A 20,724-nucleotide genomic window follows, 5' to 3' on the forward strand; every position below is an offset into this window, starting at 1 on the left:
CGCAGCTAAAACTCCCTGTGTTGTGAACGCAGTATTTTAGCTGCCAAGAGAGCAGGTTTTGGCTGCAGAAAAAAAACAGCAAATAAATATGCTGCGTGTGAAAATCACCTTATGCTGTTAGGTTCAAGCTTCTGTAGTGTTACTTTCTTACTACAGCTTATTTTCTACCAGAGCTTTGCCCTTTCTGATAGAGATCTATATTTAATGCAAAGAAAGATTTATAATAACTGATCATGGAAGATAACAGTTCCATGTTGTCCTATAGATTAAGATCGCCCTCTAGTGGCAGCTGATTGTATCACGCATGTTATGCTGAAAATGCGGAGACTTCGGCCACGTTCCCAACAAGAGCATTTGGGGAGTTTTTGAAACTGCATATTTTCATTACGTCAAAAACGCAGCGTCTTACAGTTCCAGCAAAGTGGATTGGATTAATAGAACTCTCCAGCTAACTGCTTTTTTTTATGCTTTTCTTCTCTTGCAGGTATGCTGAGTTTTATGTGAGACCTTTCCCTATAGATCTGCTTAAGAATCAAAGAATCCACAGGTAAAAAAATGCACATGCATTCTTAGGTTATGTGCGCACGTGTCCATGCTGCAAATTCTGCAGCGATTTGGCAGTGCATGTGCGCTTCAAATCGCTGCAGAAACACTGCTAAATGGATAGAGTGTGTCTGCAGAATAGATGCCGATTTCATGCGCTATGGCTGCTGCCCCCACCATAGACAGAGTGGGAGCAGCATCCAAAGCGCACTAAAGAAGTGACATGCTGCATTTTTGAACGCAGAGATTTTGTCAAATTTTTGACTCTCAAAACGCTGCGTTCAAAAAAGCATAGTGCGCACGGATTATGTACAATCTTCATAGATTGTGCAGGGGACGCAGGACGCATGCATTTACGCTGCAGTGCTATACACAGCGTTAGGCTATGTGCGCACGTTGTGTACAGTTCACTGCAGAAATTTCTGCAGCGATCTGAAGAGCACATGTGCGCTTTAAATCGCTGCAGAAATGTCCGTAGTGAAGCCGATTCCATACGCTCTGCCTGCAGCTCCTCCCATAGACAGAGCAGGAGCTGCCGGCAAAGCGCACGGAAGAAGTGACATGTCACTTCTTTTTACGCAGTGCTTCGGCAGTAGCCGAAGCGCTGCGCTCTAAAACGTCACGTGCGCACGGCCCCTGCACAATCTCCATAGACTGTGCAGGGGACGCAGGACGCATGCAGTTACGCTGCGCTACAAAGCGCAGCGTAACTGCATGTATTTACGCAACGTGCGCACATAGCCTAAATGCATGAAATTACGCAACGTGCACAAATAGCCTAAGTGTGCTTTTGAAGCGGAAATGCATCAAAAACACATCTAATCAGCACCTAAGAATGTCTAAGTTTTGTCAATGCCAAATACCAGGATATATCATATAAAGCAACTTCAATAAAAGCGTGACACCAAAGACCAAAAACCGCAGCTCAAAATCACACAAAAAAAACTGTATGTTTAAAAAACGCCATTAAAAAACTGCAAGTAATCTAATTATTTTATGCCCTGAATTTCAGTGTAAGGATTATTTTTGGGGAAACACGGTTGGGGGTAAGTTTACCAACCCCCCATCCCCCTCTCCCCCCCCCGAAGAAAGCCCCTTTTCCAGGAAGAATCATACTTACCAGATGCAGGATGTCTGCTTCACTCACAGGTCCTCCTGTGATCTTCGGCGGGCGCTCCCAGCAGATATGCTCCACGCGGTCCTCCCCTGCTTGTGGCAGACACTCACATCATCAGATCACACCCACACACTCATACACACACACTCATACACACTCAATTGGTATCGCTGGATGTGGTGAGTATGCGCAATCTGATGTGTGTGTGTGATCTGATGTGTGTGTGCGATCTGATGTGTGTGCGATCTGATGTGTGTGATCTAATGTCTGTGTGTGTGCGAGATCTGATGTGTGTAGGTGTGTGATCTGATGTGTGTGGGTGTGTGATCTGATGTGTGTGGGTGTGAGTTACACCGCAAGTGCTTGATGTGTTCCACTGTAGCTCCTCCCATTCGGTGTCTGGTGAGTATTATTGCAGGCAGTGGCGTAACTAGAGTTTGATGGGCCCTGGTGCAAAATTTGGACCGGGGCTCCCCTCCATGTACACTGACACTTAGGGTACAGGATAATGACGCTGACACTTGGCTTTTACCCACAGCACCCAGGTTTCCCATAATCTAAAATCACTCTATCAGCACCCAGCTTTCCCATGATCTGAAATCCATCTTGTCCTCAGCACCCAGCTTTCCCATGCTCTGCCATACATCTTTCCTTCAGCACCCAGCTTTCCCATATCAGAGCATGGGAAAGCTGGGTGCTGAGAGATGTATAGAAGAGCATGGGAAAGCTGGGTGCTGAGGGAAAGAGCCTTTTTCCCTCAGCACAAAACATTACCATCCCATACTTGTATCTTTGTCCCCCCAGTATATAGTTCTCCAAATACTATAATGGCCCCCACATAGCCTTCCATGTTGTATAAAGGGTCTCATATAACCCTTCATATTAGAATGCAGCTCCATAGTCCTTCATGTATTATAATGCATTTCCCATAGTTCTCCATATATTATACTGCACCACATAGTTCACCATACTGACCCGCAGACACTGGCACTGCTTTCCCCGCCCACCAGCTGTCATGCCACCTGTGATTGGTTGCAGTCAGCTAACATGCTGCAATTCAGGGTGGGGGTGCGTCTAGCTGCAACCAATTACACGCGCCGGTGGGCGGGCAAAACAATGAATATTGAATTGTCGGCTCCGGAAGGGAAAAGCGTGACCTGGAAGGAGTTTGCTGCCATGACACAGTCTCGGGTGAGAACACCTACCCCCTGTCCCCTCCACAAACGTTTTAATCTCCGGATTCTGGTCTCCATAGACTTATATGGGCACCGGAATCCAGAGCGGATCCGGATTTTTTTGTTCAATCTGGCAGGGATCCACCGGTTCCGGATTTGAATCCTGAGCTCTCAGAGCAATGCTAGTGGTGGTGTGAAACAGACGGGAACAATGACTCACATTTGGTAGTCATACCCAACCTTTGGAGCTTTCTGGGAAGAAGTATGTGACGCCCTGGACAAGCCAGGGGTCACAGGTAATGACATCACCACACCCTACACCCCGGTTAGGCACATCTAAGCTAGACCCAAAAAAAACCCTTGTTGCCTTCCTCCAGGGGCTGATGTTCACACCAGGGGGTGGGCCAGGCGGTTGGCCCCGCCCACCGAGTAGATCACAGTCCTGGAGGCGGGAACAGAGACGAGTTCAGTGTTGGATGGGAGAGTGTGAGGAGGAAAGTGGTAGTGGAGTAACTAACTGAGAGCGTCCGGGTGTGTGCCCCGGACAGAGACAGCAAAGTTAGCAGACGGCGGTGACCGTCGGCAGGAGTGGCCTATCGGAGTTGCCGTAAGGACCGCGGACGGGTGGTGGCCCGGCGGTACCGGACCGGTACACAAGGAGAAGCCAGCACCATTGGCAGGGGCCTTTCGGATCCCAGCAAGGCTAGGAGTCGCCGTGAATTTGCCAAATCCGTCAGTGAAGGGGACCTCCGGGTTTCCAAACAACTAAGTCCCGATAGAAGGCAACAGTCCAACCGTATGAGAGAGACACCGCCACCGCCAAGGCACCAGTTTCTCAGGGCCAGCGCCTGCGGGCAGAGGGGCTCCTCCAGCCTACATCCAAGTCGGGGAGCGGGTTACCGGTGGGAACCCATTGGAACCAACAGAAGTACTAGGTGCAGGGAAAGAGACAGTCACCGTTAACTACCGGGGAAAAGCAAACGCAGCCGTCCGTGGGAACCGTCTTTCCAGCCGTGTGTTTGACCGAGAACTGTGTCATCGTCTCAGGCTGAGTGAGTACCACCGTGCCGTGCGACACAGCGCTGCCCCCGTGACCCTGCACCTCACCAGGCCCCGCACCTGGCCTGTCATCACTCATCCTCCACCCCATCACCGGGCCCTGGGACAACCAATCCCTACCCACGGAGGGGAGAACTAACAACTCTGCTGCTCCCTGTCACCGCTCCCAGGATCCCCGTACAGAGCAGCGGTGGTGTCACCAAAACTCACCACAAACCGTGGGTGGCATCACGGACAATATCCCCAAACCCAAACCACCCCTTTTCACTCACGGGCGAGGAGCGCCGCTCGAGTCCCCGGGATCCGGCCCATCGCTCGAGCCACCGAGCAGCCGCGGCAGCCGGACCCGAGCAGTGGGAGAGCGCAGCGTCCCCTCCTCCGCCCGCGACAACTTGGCGTCACGAACAGGATCTTACCGCTCTGCAGTCTGGTAGAGGTGCGCCTTGTTACCGCCGGAGGTGTCCGGCCGGAAAATTTCAGAAGCCGCCATCTTTGACGCAAAAAGTTCCCGCTCGAGCGTCTCCTCGAGTAGTGGAGGCGCGAAGGCCAAAACCCCGCCCTGAGAGAGGAGCCGGAAAGAGGCTGAAGGGGACGAAATGGCGTCTGGCGGCATGTAGCTCGCGGCTATACAGATAGGGACGCCGGGACCCCACGATCCGCTGACCGCTGCAAAGAATGTCCGCTCCACCCAGCTATGCGGAGGCTACCGAGCCGGTGCCCGGGACAGCGGCATGGCTGTGGGCCCGAACAGCAGGGATCTGCCGACGCTACCGGAGCCAAATCTGTAGACTGATGGAGCAGTGGACCGCGGAGGTGGAGGAGGTAGCTGCAGTTGCACGGGTGTATGGAATGGAGGCCATTATGGAGGAGCTGGTGAGTGACCCACACCCGTGTCCCCGAGAGACCGGCCGTTGCGGCTGAGGGACCCGGTCTACCCCTGGCCCCCATGCTGCCTCCGTCTTCCTTGCCCGTGCACCGCGCTGCGCCTGGCCCGTCGGGCGAACACCCCTTCGCAACAGTGGCCGAGAGAGTGGCGAGCCTGGCAGCTGGCGGCAACCCGCCTGGCGCACGGATGGACGATAGCGATTCCGGGCCTGACACCGAGCCCGTTTCGGAAGAAGATGAAGGAGTCGTCGCTCTGCCTGACATGGAGGCCACTTATATCCCCCGGAGTGGGAACAACGGGTATCGGGCAGCCCTTCCACGCCGCGCTTGCTATGCGCTGGAGGGGCTGGTGCCCGTGTTCTTCCACCCAGAGCCGGGTGGGGAGGACGAAAGTGCACAGTAAGGGCAGCGGAGCACCGTTGTCACAGTCCCCGTTGGGACCATAAAGAGAGTGTGTGTTTAAAAGTTGTGCAAGTTTGAAAATGAAAATGATTAACCGAAGTTAACCTGATTGACTGCTTGATTGAACCGGTCGTTGCCGGCACCGTTGTCCCCGTGGGAGAGGAGAGGCAGGTTGGAGGAAGGGCCCGCAGTGGAGTAGGCTGGGGCCCAGCCACCACCGGAACCGGTGGCGATCCTCTGGAGGGGAAGGACAGATCCCGCTCGGGTAACTTTGTGCTGGACTGGGGTCAAGGGGTGTTGCCTGTTTTCTTAGGGGCAGCATCAGGGCCAGGTTGCTTGGGTGGGAGAGAGCGGAAGCCGTAACCGTTTGAAACGTTTAAGAAAGTGCCTCCCAATGTGGGATGATGTTAATATGCATGTATGTCTGTTACCGTTTTTTATCTTTTCGCAGAAAAATAAAACCGGTGATGGACGGGCAGCCCGCGGACGGTCTGCATTTTGCTAAGGGGGAATGTGACGCCCTGGACAAGCCAGGGGTCACAGGTAATGACATCACCACACCCTACACCCCGGTTAGGCACATCTAAGCTAGACCCAAAAAAACCCTTGTTGCCTTCCTCCAGGGGCTGATGTTCACACCAGGGTTTGGGCCAGGCGGTTGGCCCCGCCCACCGAGGAGATCACAGTCCTGGAGGCGGGAAAAGAGACGAGTTTAGTGTTGGACGGGAGAGTGTGAGGAGGAAAGTGGTAGTGGAGTAACTAACAGAGCGTCCGGGTGTGCGCCCCGGACAGAGACAGCAAGGTTAGCAGACGGCGGTGACCGTCGGCAGGAGTGGCCTATCGGAGTTGCCGTAAGGACCGCGGACGGGTGGTGGCCCGGCGGTACCGGACCGGTACACAAGGAGAAGCCAGCACCATTGGCAGGGGCCTTTCGGATCCCGGCAAGGCTAGGAGTCGCCGTGAATTTGCCAAATCCGTCAGTGAAGGGGACCTCCGGGTTTCCAAACAACTAAGTCCCGATAGAAGGCAACAGTCCAACCGTATGAGACACCGCCACCGCAAAAAATTAACAGCTTGAAAGTTACCCTAATATATTTGGTCAAAATTTAACTCACCCCTACACCCCAACTATGGTGGCTGGAGCTGCTTTTCTTTGTTGTGGCTGTGATATTTGGCGATATTGAACATGCTGCTTCTCACAACTGCTTTTCCAGGTTTGTCTCAGTCTGGAGCGCAGTCAACAAATTGGTAAATCATAAACATCACATAGGAGACGCTGGAGGCAAATACATCACAGAAGGGGCTGGAGACATATACATCACTGGCGATGCGGGGTCCATATACACATCACGGGAGGGGCTGGGGGCGTATATACATCACAGGAGGGTCTGGGGGCGTATATACATCACAGGAGAGGCTGGGGGCGTATATACATCACAGGAGGGGCGAATATAAATCACAGGAGGGGCGTATATACATCACAGGAGGGGCGTATATACATCACAGGAGGGGCGTATATACATCACAGGAGGGGCGTATATACATCACAGGAGGGGCGTATATACATCACAGGAGGGGCTGGGGGCGTATATACATCACAGGAGGGGCTGGGGGCGTATATACATCACAGGACGGGCTGGGGGCGTATATACATCACAGGAGGGGCTGGTGGCGTATATACACATCACAGGAGGGGCTGGGACCGCACTGGGGGGACACACAGACAGCACTGGCATGCTAGGAGTCACACAGCACTGAGAGGCATAAATTGCAGGGAGCCATGAGTCACACAGCCCGGGGAGGCATGCAAAGCAGCGAGGCAGGACTTTGCACAACACCAGGAGACATGCACAGCAGGGAGGGGGAGGTATAAGTCACACAGCACAAGAATCAGGGCTCACACAGCACTGGAAGGCATGCACAGCAGGGAGGCATGAGTCACACAGCCTGGGAGACATGCACAGCAGAGAGGCAGGACTTGCACAGCACGAGGAGACATTCACAGCAGGGAGGCATGAGTCACACAGCCGGGGGAGACATGCACAGCAGTGAGGTAGGACTCCAACAACAGGATGAGGCATGCACAGCAGGAATGGATGAGTCACACAGCACAGGGAGACATGCACAGCATGGAAGCAGGACTCGCACAGCCCGGTGAGGCATGCACAGCATAAAAGCAGGACTCGCACAGCCCAGTGAGGCATGCACAGCATGGTAGCAGGACTCGCCCAGCCCGGTGAGGCATGCACAGCATGGAAGCAGGACTCGCACAGCCCGGTGAGGCATGCACAGCATGGAAGCAGGACTCGCACAGCCCGGTGAGGCATGCACAGCATGGAAGCAGGACTCGCACAGCCCGGTGAGGCATGCACAGCAGGGAGGCAGGAGTAAGACAGCCCGGTGAGGCATGCACAGCAGGGAGGCAGGACTCGCACAGCCCGGTGAGGCATGCACAGCAGGGAGGCAGGAGTAAGACAGCACGTACAGCAGGAAATCTGGTAAAGCTGCTCCTCTTGTGTGGGACAGGAGCACACACAGCGTGAGCGTATCTCACGTTTATCCCGCCCACAAAGTACGTCGGAAGCACACTGGTACAGGCCAGTGTGCTGAGAGCCTATGCTATGCGCACCACAATGTGTGATTTAAAGGGTCGGCAGCTGACATGATCGTGGCTGCCGCGGGAGTAGTGCGGTCACTGGCAATGTGCCCAGGGCCGTATAAAAAGTCATCGCGGGCCACATACGGCCTGCGGGCCTGAGGTTCCCCACCCCTGGGTTAGGAAAAAGAAAACAGACACCAGTTTAGCACTGGCATGCTCCATACTGGTATATTTTCCCTCAACACCACCATGGAAAAGACTAATTGTTCAATACAGAAAATCTATGATATTTATTAAACGTAGTTTCTCCAGTTACAGTTTGCATTTTACAAAGCATTTTAATGACAATTAAAAAGGTTTTTATTTTATTTTTTTTTACAAATTGAAATGCAATACCCTTTTCTCCAAGTATCTGAATTGCCATACATTTGTTTAAAAATACACATTAAAACTTATGCTTCGGACACTCAACTTCCTATATTCTCAAAAACCACAAAATACATATACTATACAGGTGTGGGAGAGAAAAAACGTTGCTTAACATTACAGCTTTGTGAAGTGAAAAGCTCAAACTCGCATAGAAATTGAAAATTTGAGAGCATAAAGTACATTTTGTCATTTAAAAATGTATTGCAACAAATAAAACATTTTTAATTAAAGATTTGGTTAAAAAAAATGACATTTTGGATTGAAGCACAGTACAAAATTTTGATTAATAATAATAAAAGCTTTTTTTTATCTGGAGTACCTTTCTAAATAAAAGTAATTTCCAATGGTAAAAATTAATTACTAAATAAAAATATGTATACTACATCTTAACAATAAAAATGATCTTTTCTTAAATAAATACGGACACATTCCCAAGCCCTGATTAGACTTGAAACGTGAAACATTCTAAAATCCACATTAGAACACGTTCAGGAGCTAGAAGCAGATGGACGCCCGAGTGTCACCAAAGGTCCTGCATTTAGGCATCAATTCCTACATTGTTCACTGCAATACTTAATGTTGGTGTCAAGCGGAAGGGGAAGAAAGTGTCTGCATGGGTGCGAATCATGTGGTAAAACTGGTGGCAAGTGCTTTATAACGGAGAATTCCTACTGATGAGAATATGCCAACATAGACACCAAAAGAAACGTGACAATAGTACTACCAGAAATAACACTGGGGCACATGGTCATGTAGGTCTGAATGGCAAAAATGCCTTATAGTGAACTAGAACAACATGTTACTGGTGAATATTATACGTCAAACATCTACATACACGATCTTCCAATTATTTTATAAGGTGCATTGATAGTATTACTGTATATTAGGTTGGGGTAATATCATTGATATTGGCAATGCTGCATCTGCCACATGACAACTTAAGCGGGCTTTACACGCTGCGATCTCGCTAGCGAGATCGCAAGCGATTGTACCCGCCCCCGTCTATTGTGCGACATGGGCAAATCGCTGCCCGTCGCGCACAACCTCGCTTACCTCCGTCACACGGACTTACCTGCTCTGCAACGTCGCTCTGGCCGGCGAACCGCCTCCTTTCACACGGCAGGCGGCCAATAGAAGCAGAGGGGAGGAGATGAGCGGGACAGACATCCCGCCCACCTCATTCCTTCAGCATAGCCGGTGGAGGCAGGTAAGGAGTCGTTCCTGCAGTGTCACACATAGTGATGTGTGCTGCCACATGAACGACGAACATCGCCAATGAGAGGTAAACGATTTTTTTGTCTTAGGACGACCTCTCCGCGGCAAACGACCTCTCCGCTTTTGCGATCGTTTTAGGTCGCACATAACTGTTACACGCTGCGATCTCGTTAATGACGCCGGATGTGAGTCACAAACAATGTGACCCCGACGATAATTCATTAACGATATCGTAGCGTGTAAAGCCCGCTTTAGGCTTTAACAGGGTCAGTTTAGCTTCCACCATTTCCCAGGGGGAAAAAAAAAAAAATGTGCGGCATAGTCTGCATTTTTCTGCCCAGGATTTTTGTCCCGAATTTGCTACCAAGCCTCCTACGCAGAATTCTTGATGTCCACCTTAGGCTATAGGGTGCTTTACACGCTGCGACATCGCTAACGATATATCGTCGGGGTCACGTCGCTCCTTTTCATAATATCGCTGGTGGTGCATGCTGCTGGTTGTACGTCGTTCCTGCGGCAGCACACATCGCTGTGTGTGACACCACAGGAACGCCGAACATCTCCTTACCTGCGTCCACCGGCAATGAGGAAGGAAGGAGGTGGGCAGCATGCTCCGGACGCTCATCTCCGCCCCTCCTCTGCTATTGGGCGGCCACTTAGTGATGCCGCTGTGACACCGAACGACCCGCCCCCTTAAAGGAGATTGTTCGGTGTCTCCAGTAACATCACTAAGCTGGTATGTGCGTGTGACGCTGCTGTAGCGATATTGTTCGCTACGGCAGCGATCACCCCCATGACGAAACAGCCACGTGGGTGGGTACTAGCGATGTCGCAGCGTGTAAAGCCCCCTTTAGTTCACACTTTCATTCAGGCACTTTGTTCCTCAACACAATCAAATTCTTGTTCAAACTGATGCGTTCAGAATTGATGTGAATGGCAGCAGAGGGACAGCATTATGGGTCTTATGTGTCCGTTTTTATAACTGAAGAAAATATGTCAAACTGAACGTTTTTTTCCCTTGTGCTAAAAACAGATGTTGAATCCCAACTGGCTCAGATAAATGAGGACCTTTGGGTCTACTTGTGTGCTACAGAGCCTTTTAATTCCATTGGTCTGTTCCTCAAATCTGACGAGCGGAACGTGCAAACAGAAGTGTGAACATGGCCTTACATACGCAGAAAATGGCAATGATTTCAGTCTGACATGTCAGTCATCAGTGGTGCATGGTCACATATGCTCGCTCATACGTTCTGAACATTGTGACCACCCAACCTTCATAGCATTGGTTTTAAAAAAAAAAAAGTCGATGAAAATCGGCTTTATTCCCACGAGGGTTGCATTGAGTAATGTGAAGGAGGTACAAAACTATTTTCATGTTGTCAAGCAACAGGTTCAGGTTTAGGACAGCCAGGCTGGAAAAAGGGCAGCATACAGAGAAGAGAAGGTAAATACACATTGCTTAATACTGAAAATGGGGAAACTAACACCCAAGCCTTTTGGTGGAATGGAAGACATTTGCGTTCCTTGTCCATTATCAGGGCGAGTGTACATACAGTATATGGCTCTTGCTGTATGAAAATGCTTCCAAAAACTGCAGCACAAAACCGTGCACAAAAAGTGAATACATGTTCTGGACGTAAAAAGCTGCTGACAAGAAAGTGATGTGATTTGTGAATGACATTGGCAGGACCTTCATATCACGTCACTTTCCCAGACCCGACAGAATCTATAGAAATTCCATAAATAGGCTCATTAGGCTGTGTTCACACTTCTGACCCCACATTCTGTTTCTCTGGTCTTCAGGGACCCCATTGATTATTTTGGAATATGTCTAGGTTCCATTATCTGTCAGTTATTAGAAAAAGGTCTGTATAATGAGCGTCTTTTGTTTTGAAAATGGACAAATAACAGAACCCAAACGGAGCCCATAATAGTCAATGGGAGCACACGGTTTCCTATGCAATCAGTTTTGGACATTAAGGCTATGTTCACACAGGGCCTTGGTTTTATGAAAATCCATGCTAATAAAACACTTACACTTTTTTACAGTTCCAGCACAGTATATGAGATTTCTTAAAAACACAGATTTTTTTTCCTGCTTTGTCAAATACCTGCATATTTGCAGAGTTTTTAAAAGAATGAGCATGTCAATTCTCTTCAGCGGTTTTGCAAAAAAGCCAAGTGAACATAGCCTAATTCAGATTGCCTCAAAAGAACTCGCCATGCCTGAATGGAAGTGTGAATGTAGCCTAAGCTCCACCTTTTCTTTAATTGGTAAATACGCTACCAATAACTCTTCAAAGTACCACACGCTAGTGAACAATAAGCCTCAGCATTTGTCAGACAAGTTCGTAGTCATCATCTTGTAAATAATGCAGCTAAAAATACTGAAATCTGAAATAAATTACAACTTGCAAATTACTGATGCATGTTCCTGGTGAGGGGACATCGATGCAGGACGTATACCATTACACATCCCCTTGTCCAGAGAATTGTATGAAGTTCTATTGGTATCCTTCCACGTGTATGGACAATTACCGGTATAAATACATATATTTATAAAGAAAAAAAATTAAAAACAGCAATTTCGCTGTAATCTACAAGGAGAACATTGCACTTGAATATTAATTTGCAGGAACGGAGGGGGAAGACGCCACCGTATTCCTGCCATGTGAATAAATAAGGATATGGCTGATCGCTACCTCTAGAAAAGGAGAATCGACGCAAATCTACAACCATATTAAACAAGTACTACACACTGCATACTACAGCAAGAACCGAGACCTCGAAAATCTAGAACCATTTTGTAACCTTAGTGTACTTTATAGGTTTTAGTTTGGGCTGGATCGCCCACAGAAGTAAACTGTAGGGCTCGGCCCAGATTCCAACCAATGATCTGAAAAATGACAACAAATATTATTGTACAATAATCTGTCCTCCAGCAGTGGTTACCCTTCTATATATGTCTGACATATGGGAAAGGTGCCTTGTTCTGCGAGTGCTCCGCTACAGGAAGGGCATTTTGTCCCTCCTACTCGAGACTTACAGTATAGGGATTCTGGAGATAATTCAGGTACTTCACATTATTCTCAATCTGTACATCTGACTAAATATGACTATATGATATGATAGCAAAATAACTCTGTATAATCCAATAGGTCGTCATTTCATAAGAATGTCATTTGCTTGTGTAAAAAATAATCTATACTCAATGGTCAAATAATGGATCATTCATCCACAATGTAAATATGCTAAAAGGAGCTCTACATAGCGCTCAGTGTTGCCTTGCTTCACGAATGGAGACACTAAGCTTTTCAATTGGCACAAGACACCGCGTCGGGGTAAAGATGTGCATTGACCAAACCGGGCCCCGGTAAAGAGGGTGCCGCTAACTACTAAGAGGGGAAAGGAAGCAGCAAATAAGAGGCTTAGGGCGTCCTCAAAATTACAATGCTGCAGGCTTGCCCCTTTCTGGAGTTATATAGAGGCACACTGCAAGATATAGCAGTATGGGCAGCTAACTCCTTTCTGGAGTAATCTTACTAAGGGATTGAATTGGTGAAGGAAATTGGAGAACATGGGTATTTAGCATGGCACAATACTGTAATAAAAGGAGGATTTCTGGGAAGGGATATAATCAGTCATTTGTTAAACACATTTTTTCTTTATTAACAGACTGCTCATAACTGGCATTTATCAGAGGCATCAATTATCATACACTGACTTTTCAATATGGTGAATGCTTCCCTGATGACAATACAGTGGTAATCACAGTCATGCTACCTACAGAACGGCCCATGGGAGTGCATTTATCGTCTCGGCTTCCTTCATATGTGCCCAGAGAAAGTTGTGCTTCTTCCTTCTCTCTAGAACACTGGGATGTAACTAGACAATGGGAAATAGACCTCAACAGTCACTGTCATATGGTGAATTTCCCCTATACTGTTCACTTAATACAGAACGCCAATAACACAATGACGCATTTTAGAAGGCTCTCGCTAACAGTCCTAGTCAAGATACTGAGGTAAGGCACACAGGAGGAGATAATGGCACAAGGCGAAATACACGGCCACCGCTTCACTCCCATCTATAAAGGGCCTACACAATGATTACTGGTATTTATCAGGACGAGGGAAAGCTTTGTGAACAGAACGAGCATGTATGTGTGGGCACCAGAAGATGCACCTTCTTGTGATACTTTGGATGAAAGCACTTTGCTAGCAGCCCTCCCAGAGAGAAGAGTCTCGTGTATAGTGAGGTAAAAGAAGAAAACACTGAGGGTAGATCAGCAATAGTCTGCGCTCACACAAGATGCCCCGCTAAGCCACCAACCAAACCTCCCATGCTTTGGAATTTGCCGATGGTTACACATGCCCTATGAAAATGAACAATCGCCCATTAAACACTGGTGCCATTTTATGGGACTCCCAAAAATATTTTCCTTGACTGTTTTTCTAAAAGTGCCATAAGGTGGTCCACATCACTGCTGCAAAAGTAGCACGTACATAGTTTCATTTACATATTTGGGGGGGTAGCGAAACAAATTGCATTGATCACGACGCCTGGGTGATGTCACAGTAATGACAAGGCTGTCCTTATAGAGGAGTCCAATCTGCAAAGTATGTATAACATATACATAACTTAATTGGGCATCACTCCCTTATATACCGTTTTATGTGAAGGAACGGGGGGCATCATGCAAAGCACTAATGGTAACCGGAGGCCGCCTCTGTCTGGTATATGGACCTCCTTGTGTATTCCACATATAGCACTTCTATCCACAGGCTTTATTTGGTATTGCAGTGTAAAGGGGACCTGGACATTATACACAGGCATAGACAATCATATCTCTTTTTACTCTCAAGCTTCTGGACCATTACCATCACAACCCTTTAAAGCCTTCTGGACCATTGCATGATTGAGTATGGCTGTCCAGGATTAGAAAATATGGTTGCAAGTCTTTATGAGCCCCCTTCATTACAGCTTTCACACTAGAATGCTGACATAAAAGCTTTGACAAGTCACACAATTTAGGCGCAACTTGGAGTTGCAGATAGATTTTGCAATATTTCATGTTTTCGGGCAAGTTTCTCCCAATGTTGGCCAGATAGGTGGAGCTGGGGCAGGACGCCACAACACTTGGGCTGGGGCGTCCTCTTCTCCAGAAATCTCCCTCCAGTATGTGTCTAGTATTGCCCCACTGAAGTGTACTGAACAAAGATGCAATACCTAATACAGCTTTTAGGTGTTGAGGTGGCACGGTTTAGGGAAAAAAAGCAGCCATGTTTTCCTACAATTAGACAACCCTTATGTAAAGAAATAGCAGGATGGCTCTCTATAAATAGCATGTTAAGACACCAGAAAATGGCATTCTGGGTATTTATTTCGAGACTAATCAAGTTGTGCCTAGATAAATGTTCTGTGGTAAAAAGTGTAATAATGATACAGTTCTAGAAAAAAAAGTTTTTTAGGCCAACGACACACTAGCATTAATGCGAGTGGATCGCATGAAACTCGGCCCCCGCTCTGCTGAGAGTGTGAGCCGAGCGTCATTATACTGTGATGCAATCCTGCGATCGGAGCACAGCTGCGGAGGAGAGGGAGGGCTTAATCTCCTTCATTATCAGCTGATGCATATATTGCACTGCACTCCGGTGTAATGTGAGTGCTGTGCGATGTTTCTCTCGCACCCATAGACTTGTATGGGTGCGAGTGAAAACAAATTAGATTCCACCCACAACATGCTGCAATTGTTTTCTCGGTCCGATTAGGGCTAAGAAAAAAAACTGCTCATAAGAGCGGCCCATAGAGTAACATTGCTCCGAGTGGAATGCGATTTTTTTATTGCATTCCACTTACCCCGTTTTACTCGCCATGTGTCCTTACCCTTCTACTGGGAAGTGACAGCAATGTGTGGGTGGCATATGTGCAATAATACCTGAAATTACAGTGTACAGCATGTTCATAATTTAAAGTCTTTATATTAAATTCTCATTGGAGACATAATTAACCCTGGCAACAATTATTGTTAATCCCCATGACAAAACATGATCCTAGGTTCAGAAGAATACAACACTCAACCATTACTGATTTATCTATGTGTGGTCAGCTTATGACAGCACCGACAAGTAAAAACCCATTCAATCAATCCATGGACACATACAGTATGGTAAATCATATGTAAGGACAAAAGCTTGTACTCAGCAGTGCCAGAACGTTGATCCTCTAAAGCAGTGCTACTAATGAGGAACCTTGATTTAAAAGTCTTACTTCTCTCTATATTAGCAGCCCCATTAAAAGCAACCATCATAGAGCTATGATGGACAGCCTCAATCAATTGACTGGATTCCTGAATATTATGTTAAAAGGGTTATTCCCATCTCCAACATCCGACGCTAAAATGTAGTAGGTGTAATAATAAGAATAATTAGAAATGTAGTATAGTTCTCCTGAAAAGCTGTGTGTCTAACCTCATGCGCAGGGCAGGATTAGGATTGTAACCAGGGTTACAACCACAAGCAACTAAATCCCTATATGAGTGGTTGTAACTATAAATACATGTTTAAGCTGCAATGCCCTGCACATGAGGTAAAAGACATAGCTAATCAGGAGAACTATACTGCATTTCTAATTGGAGGTATTTGCTAATATCAATATTACACATACTACATATTGTGATAGGATCTTGGAGATGGGAATACCTCTTTAAATCTAAAATAATAAATATAAAAAAAGGACTTTCTGCAGGGTCCATATGCCCCACTTTTGTATCCTGGGCAGAACCCACCACCATTGTGGTCTACTGGGGGACACTCGACTAGCCTTCCCTTCTGATTAAACACTTTACACATTAAGAATTTTGCATCCATGTCATACAATGCAGAACATCTTATCTAGATAAAAACTAATTTGGAGTCTAACTTGGCGTTTCCACTAATAAGAATGATCAAATTAGAAGCGCTCTAAATTTCTTGGCACCAAGGCTAGAAAATAAAATGTAGATACATTTTACTAAGGAATTGCAGACTTCTACAGAATCCCATTTTATGGGCTATATACAGAGAAGCCTTGCTTTACGTTCCACAATGCGCTTCCCTGCCATCAGCTGAAATCCAGCTACACTTCTGTATATCCGACACTCTGCAAAGAACAATACTGGGAAATACGAGAGACTGATTCAATACTAAAGGCCTGGATTGGTTCCATCATATGCAATTCGATTCAGTCTCATAAATCATACCCTGTTCACCCAATCTGAAGATTGCATTTCATACAAGCTATGTATCCTACTGATTGTAAAAAAGTGTTTTCTCATGTGGTGGAGAGCTTCTCTTAACAGGCCTTCACCCAGTCAATAATACTCCTATATTCTCATATATTTCTATATATAGTCTGTAGAATCTCTTATATTAGATGTACGTGCTCCGGTCTGGCTTATATCTAATCAGCATTCTTTCACAGCCATTGTATGCCATGTATGAAAAGTACCTATCGCTACACTATAATACACTGCTCTTAATTCTCTTCTCTAACACTGAAAGACAGTACAAAGTAACAAAGCCCATAAACCATTAGGAAAAAAACAAACAAGAAATGCATATGTTGTATCATATAAAGTACTTGGAAGGCTACTTTGATATAGGTGATAGTACAAACTGCACAACCCCCTTCCACTGCAGAAAGACATGATTTAAGATGTCAAACACTTACTCTGTCCAACGCCATGACACACCACAGCAATCAGAAAAGGGGAGCTGCGAGGTCTGTTGGACGTACTACGGACTACAGGCGGGGACCCAATGATCCCCAACACTGACGAAGGTTTGACCATAGACGAGAGAAGGGCACAGCCTCCCCTGTATTTTTTACATTTTCATTAAGCTTTATAAAATAAATAGGTTTAAAAAGTTATCGTGCATGATAGCAGGAATATTGATTCCTCTGTAAAATGATGGAAAAAAATAACATTCATAATGCTAGGAAAATAGTTTAAATAAGTTTCTTTTCTTAAATAAAAAGTGAAGCCTCAGCATGTCTCTTATCAAGACAATCAGGAAAGTGTTAAATGGATATGGCTGAAACAAAGTTGTGCAGAGCCGCTTGTCCTCCGCGCCAGCCAGACGGTATGTTATGGCAGTCTTCCTTCTGAACAGGACACAGTGTTGTGGAAAAACGTAGAGGCAGCAAGAAAAGACTCCAGGCCCAACTGCTCGGGTCCTTAATGTTTCAAGCCGGCATCTAAGCGCAACCAATGCAGGCCTTGACGGGTGTAGCGTACCAGTTCTGTCATGGTGCTCGAGTTGAAGATCAAAGGGCCCATGACTTTATCCAGTTCGGTAAAAAACTCTGGGGGCAAAACAAAACAAGGGTTTCAGATAAGAGACCATTACTAGAAGAATAACAACCACCTACATGAAGAGAGCTGCACGGATATGGACCTACCACTTTGCTCCTTACAGAGCTGTTCAGCTTGATCCCAAATCTCAGTGGCATAAAGAAAATTGGATGTGACCTGGACATAGCTGGCAGCCATCTGATGAATCCTCTGTGGAATAGTTACTGACGAAGTGCCACCCGATGAACTGGACACATTGGAGGTATAGTTGTTGGAGCTACCAGGGGACAACTTTGGAGACACTGGAGAAGGCATGCTGACAGACTTACTGTTTATAGAGGGAGATAGAAATGACACAAGGTCACCAAGTGTCAATGTGTACATAAGACCATATATATCAGAAGGGCATATGTACATATAAAGACTTCACTGTCTGTATACATCACATTTTGTTTTTTTACTATGTTTATAGTGCCTGCTAGAAATACTCAACATACATCCCAAACCAGTCCAGAAGGCTACACTTTCAGATGAAAGCCAGGATCAGCCTTTTGGCCTCCATCAGCCAGTGATCCATGTAGCCAGTAAGCATTAATATACTTAAAAAAAAGTATACTTCTATATGTGATGGGAAAGACTAAAAAGACAGGTAAATCCAGAATGCATAACCTAGTCAGCTCTAAAGAGAATGTTTCTCTATTTATGATAAAAAGTGATCAAAATATATCTATCCCAAAATGGTATCAATAAAACCTCTTGGAAGAAGAAGTGGACAAAAACCAAAAGATGGAAAAATGAAAAAAAAAAATATTGCTCAAAATGTTAAGGAGTTATATTGAATAGAGAAAAATAAAATAACGCACACCAATGTGAACAGGGTGTTTTATTGATCAATAGTGATATACTGCTCTATTACTAGAATATGAACAATTTCATGCAAAAACTGCTGAACTGGTCATGCTTGGTCTTCTGCTACCACCTCACTAAAAAAGGCACACGGCTTATGGCACATTATGAAGGCCTGCTGTAGAAAGCCTGGAATCAAGCAGAGACTTTCTTACCTTCCCATACCCGGCGATGGAGCTTGTGAATTATTGTAAGAATTCTGGAAAGATAAGAAAGTATTCAGTGTACTGTGACAAAGATGTTCCAATACTTGGCATTGTGTAAAGAAATGGAGTTCTTTCCGCACGTCTTGATTTTTAAAAGGGAACCAGGTGTCAAAATAAAATTGCCACTTCTAACTGCTTTATTACCACACTCCACCCACATCTATGCCCCCAACACTTCCTTTATATGCAAAAAGAATATATTTTTTATACTCATTTCTTCAATTCCTGCAGCTGCTGTCATCCTGGTGACTGATGTGGATGACGTGTCCTACGCCATCCACGGATAGCCACGAATCAAGTACAGTCAAAGTTAAAAGGGAAGAGCAAAGTACTATAATGCGCCGGCACCCAATACCAAAATGTTAAAGTCGGTGCCCACACGAGTGCAGGCCTGTGCTGCCAGCGCACAGGTGCAAGATTTGTGATGATCTGTGGATGACCAGAAGCGTCCACTACATAAATCATGCCACGAGGAAGCAAAAAAGATTCCCACAAGACCAGACTGCATGACAGGGGAGTATATAATGTATTTTTTGGCATATGAAGGGTGGGTTTGGGGCTTAGATACAGGTCAATAGACTACAGAGAAGAGTTCTTGACAATGGCCTTCGTTTATATTCAGAAAACCTGGTGACATGCTCACTTTAAGGCTGCGGCCGCACGGGGATTACTGTGATCCCCTCGCATGACACTCCATTCACGCTGGCAGTACAGCAGAGCCGAGTGTCATGCGAGTGTCCCTGCAACTGAGATCTAACCGTGCAAGCGGACCTCAACTGCGGGAGGCGGGCCGGCACTAAGGAGGGAAGAGCCAATGCTGAGGAGGGGCGGGCCGGCACGGAGGAGGAGAGGGATTTATTTCGGTACACCGATGTACTGCGAGTGCAGTATGATTTTTCTCTCGCCCCAGACTTTAATTGGTGCGAGAGAAAACAGGATCGCATTACAGTTGCAGCATGCTGCGATTGTTTTCTAGGTCCGATTAGGGCTGAGAAAATAATCGTTCATGTGTGCTGGGACACAGGCTAATGTTGTTTCGAGTGGAATGCGATTTTTTATCGCACTCCACTCGCTCCGATTTTCATGCCATGTGGCTTAGGCCTAAGGAAAGAAATAAAGCCCATTGCTTGGGGCATTATGTGTTCGAGGTGGTCTTGTCTCACAAAATATTTTTGTACTCCCTCTAAATACATAAATAGAAAAAGCAATTTAACCTTAAGCTGGGTTCACACATAGCGACAGCGACGTCGCTGTTACGTCACTATTGTCTGTGACGCAACAGCGACCTTGTAAGTTGCTGTTATGATCGCTGCTTAGCTGTTAAACACAGCAGAAGCAGCAGCAATCATAACGACACGCGTCGCTGTGCTACAGAGAGCAGGGAGCCGCGCACACTGCTTAGCGCTGGCTCCCTGCACTCCTAGCTACAGTACACATCGGGTTAATTACCCGATGTGTACTGCAGCTACATGTGCAGAGAGCGGGAGCCGGCACTGGCAGCGAGAGTGGCGGACGCTGGTAACGAAGGTAAATATCGGGTAACCAGGGAAAGGTCTTCCCTTGGTTACCCGATGTTTACTCTGGTTACAGCTTACCGCAGTTGCCTGATGCCGGCTCCTGCTCCCTGCTCGCTTCATTTCATCACTCTCGCTGTCACACACAGCGATGTGTGCGTCACAGCGGGAGAGCGACGACCAAAAAATGAAGCTGGACATTCAGCAACGACCGGCGACCTCACAGCAGGGGCCAGGTCGTTGCTGGATGTCACACACAGCGACAGCGATGGGATGTCGCTGCAACGTCACAGAAAATGGTGACGTAGCAGCGACGTCGTTGTAGTCGTCGCTGTGTGT

The 20,724-nt window shown here is 46.8% G+C and overlaps 1 protein-coding gene across 1 annotated transcript in view; it reads right to left on the reverse strand.

The window, feature by feature from the left end:
- Positions 1–8,043: 8,043 nt before the first annotated feature.
- The window catches only part of AFF4 (ALF transcription elongation factor 4), a 172,764-nt gene continuing 160,083 nt past the window's right edge, over positions 8,044–20,724 (reverse strand). Inside the window, exons 20-22 of the mRNA XM_075344582.1 lie at positions 18,821–18,864; positions 17,867–18,087; positions 8,044–17,770 (exon numbers count right to left, since the gene is read on the reverse strand). Of these exons, the coding sequence (XP_075200697.1) occupies positions 17,643–17,770; positions 17,867–18,087; positions 18,821–18,864 (393 nt within the window). The 3' untranslated portion in view covers positions 8,044–17,642. The remainder of the gene's footprint in view (positions 17,771–17,866; positions 18,088–18,820; positions 18,865–20,724) is intronic.

The sequence above is a fragment of the Anomaloglossus baeobatrachus genome, chromosome 4 (genome assembly GCF_048569485.1).
Source record: "Anomaloglossus baeobatrachus isolate aAnoBae1 chromosome 4, aAnoBae1.hap1, whole genome shotgun sequence".
Lineage (NCBI taxonomy): Eukaryota > Metazoa > Chordata > Amphibia > Anura > Aromobatidae > Anomaloglossus > Anomaloglossus baeobatrachus.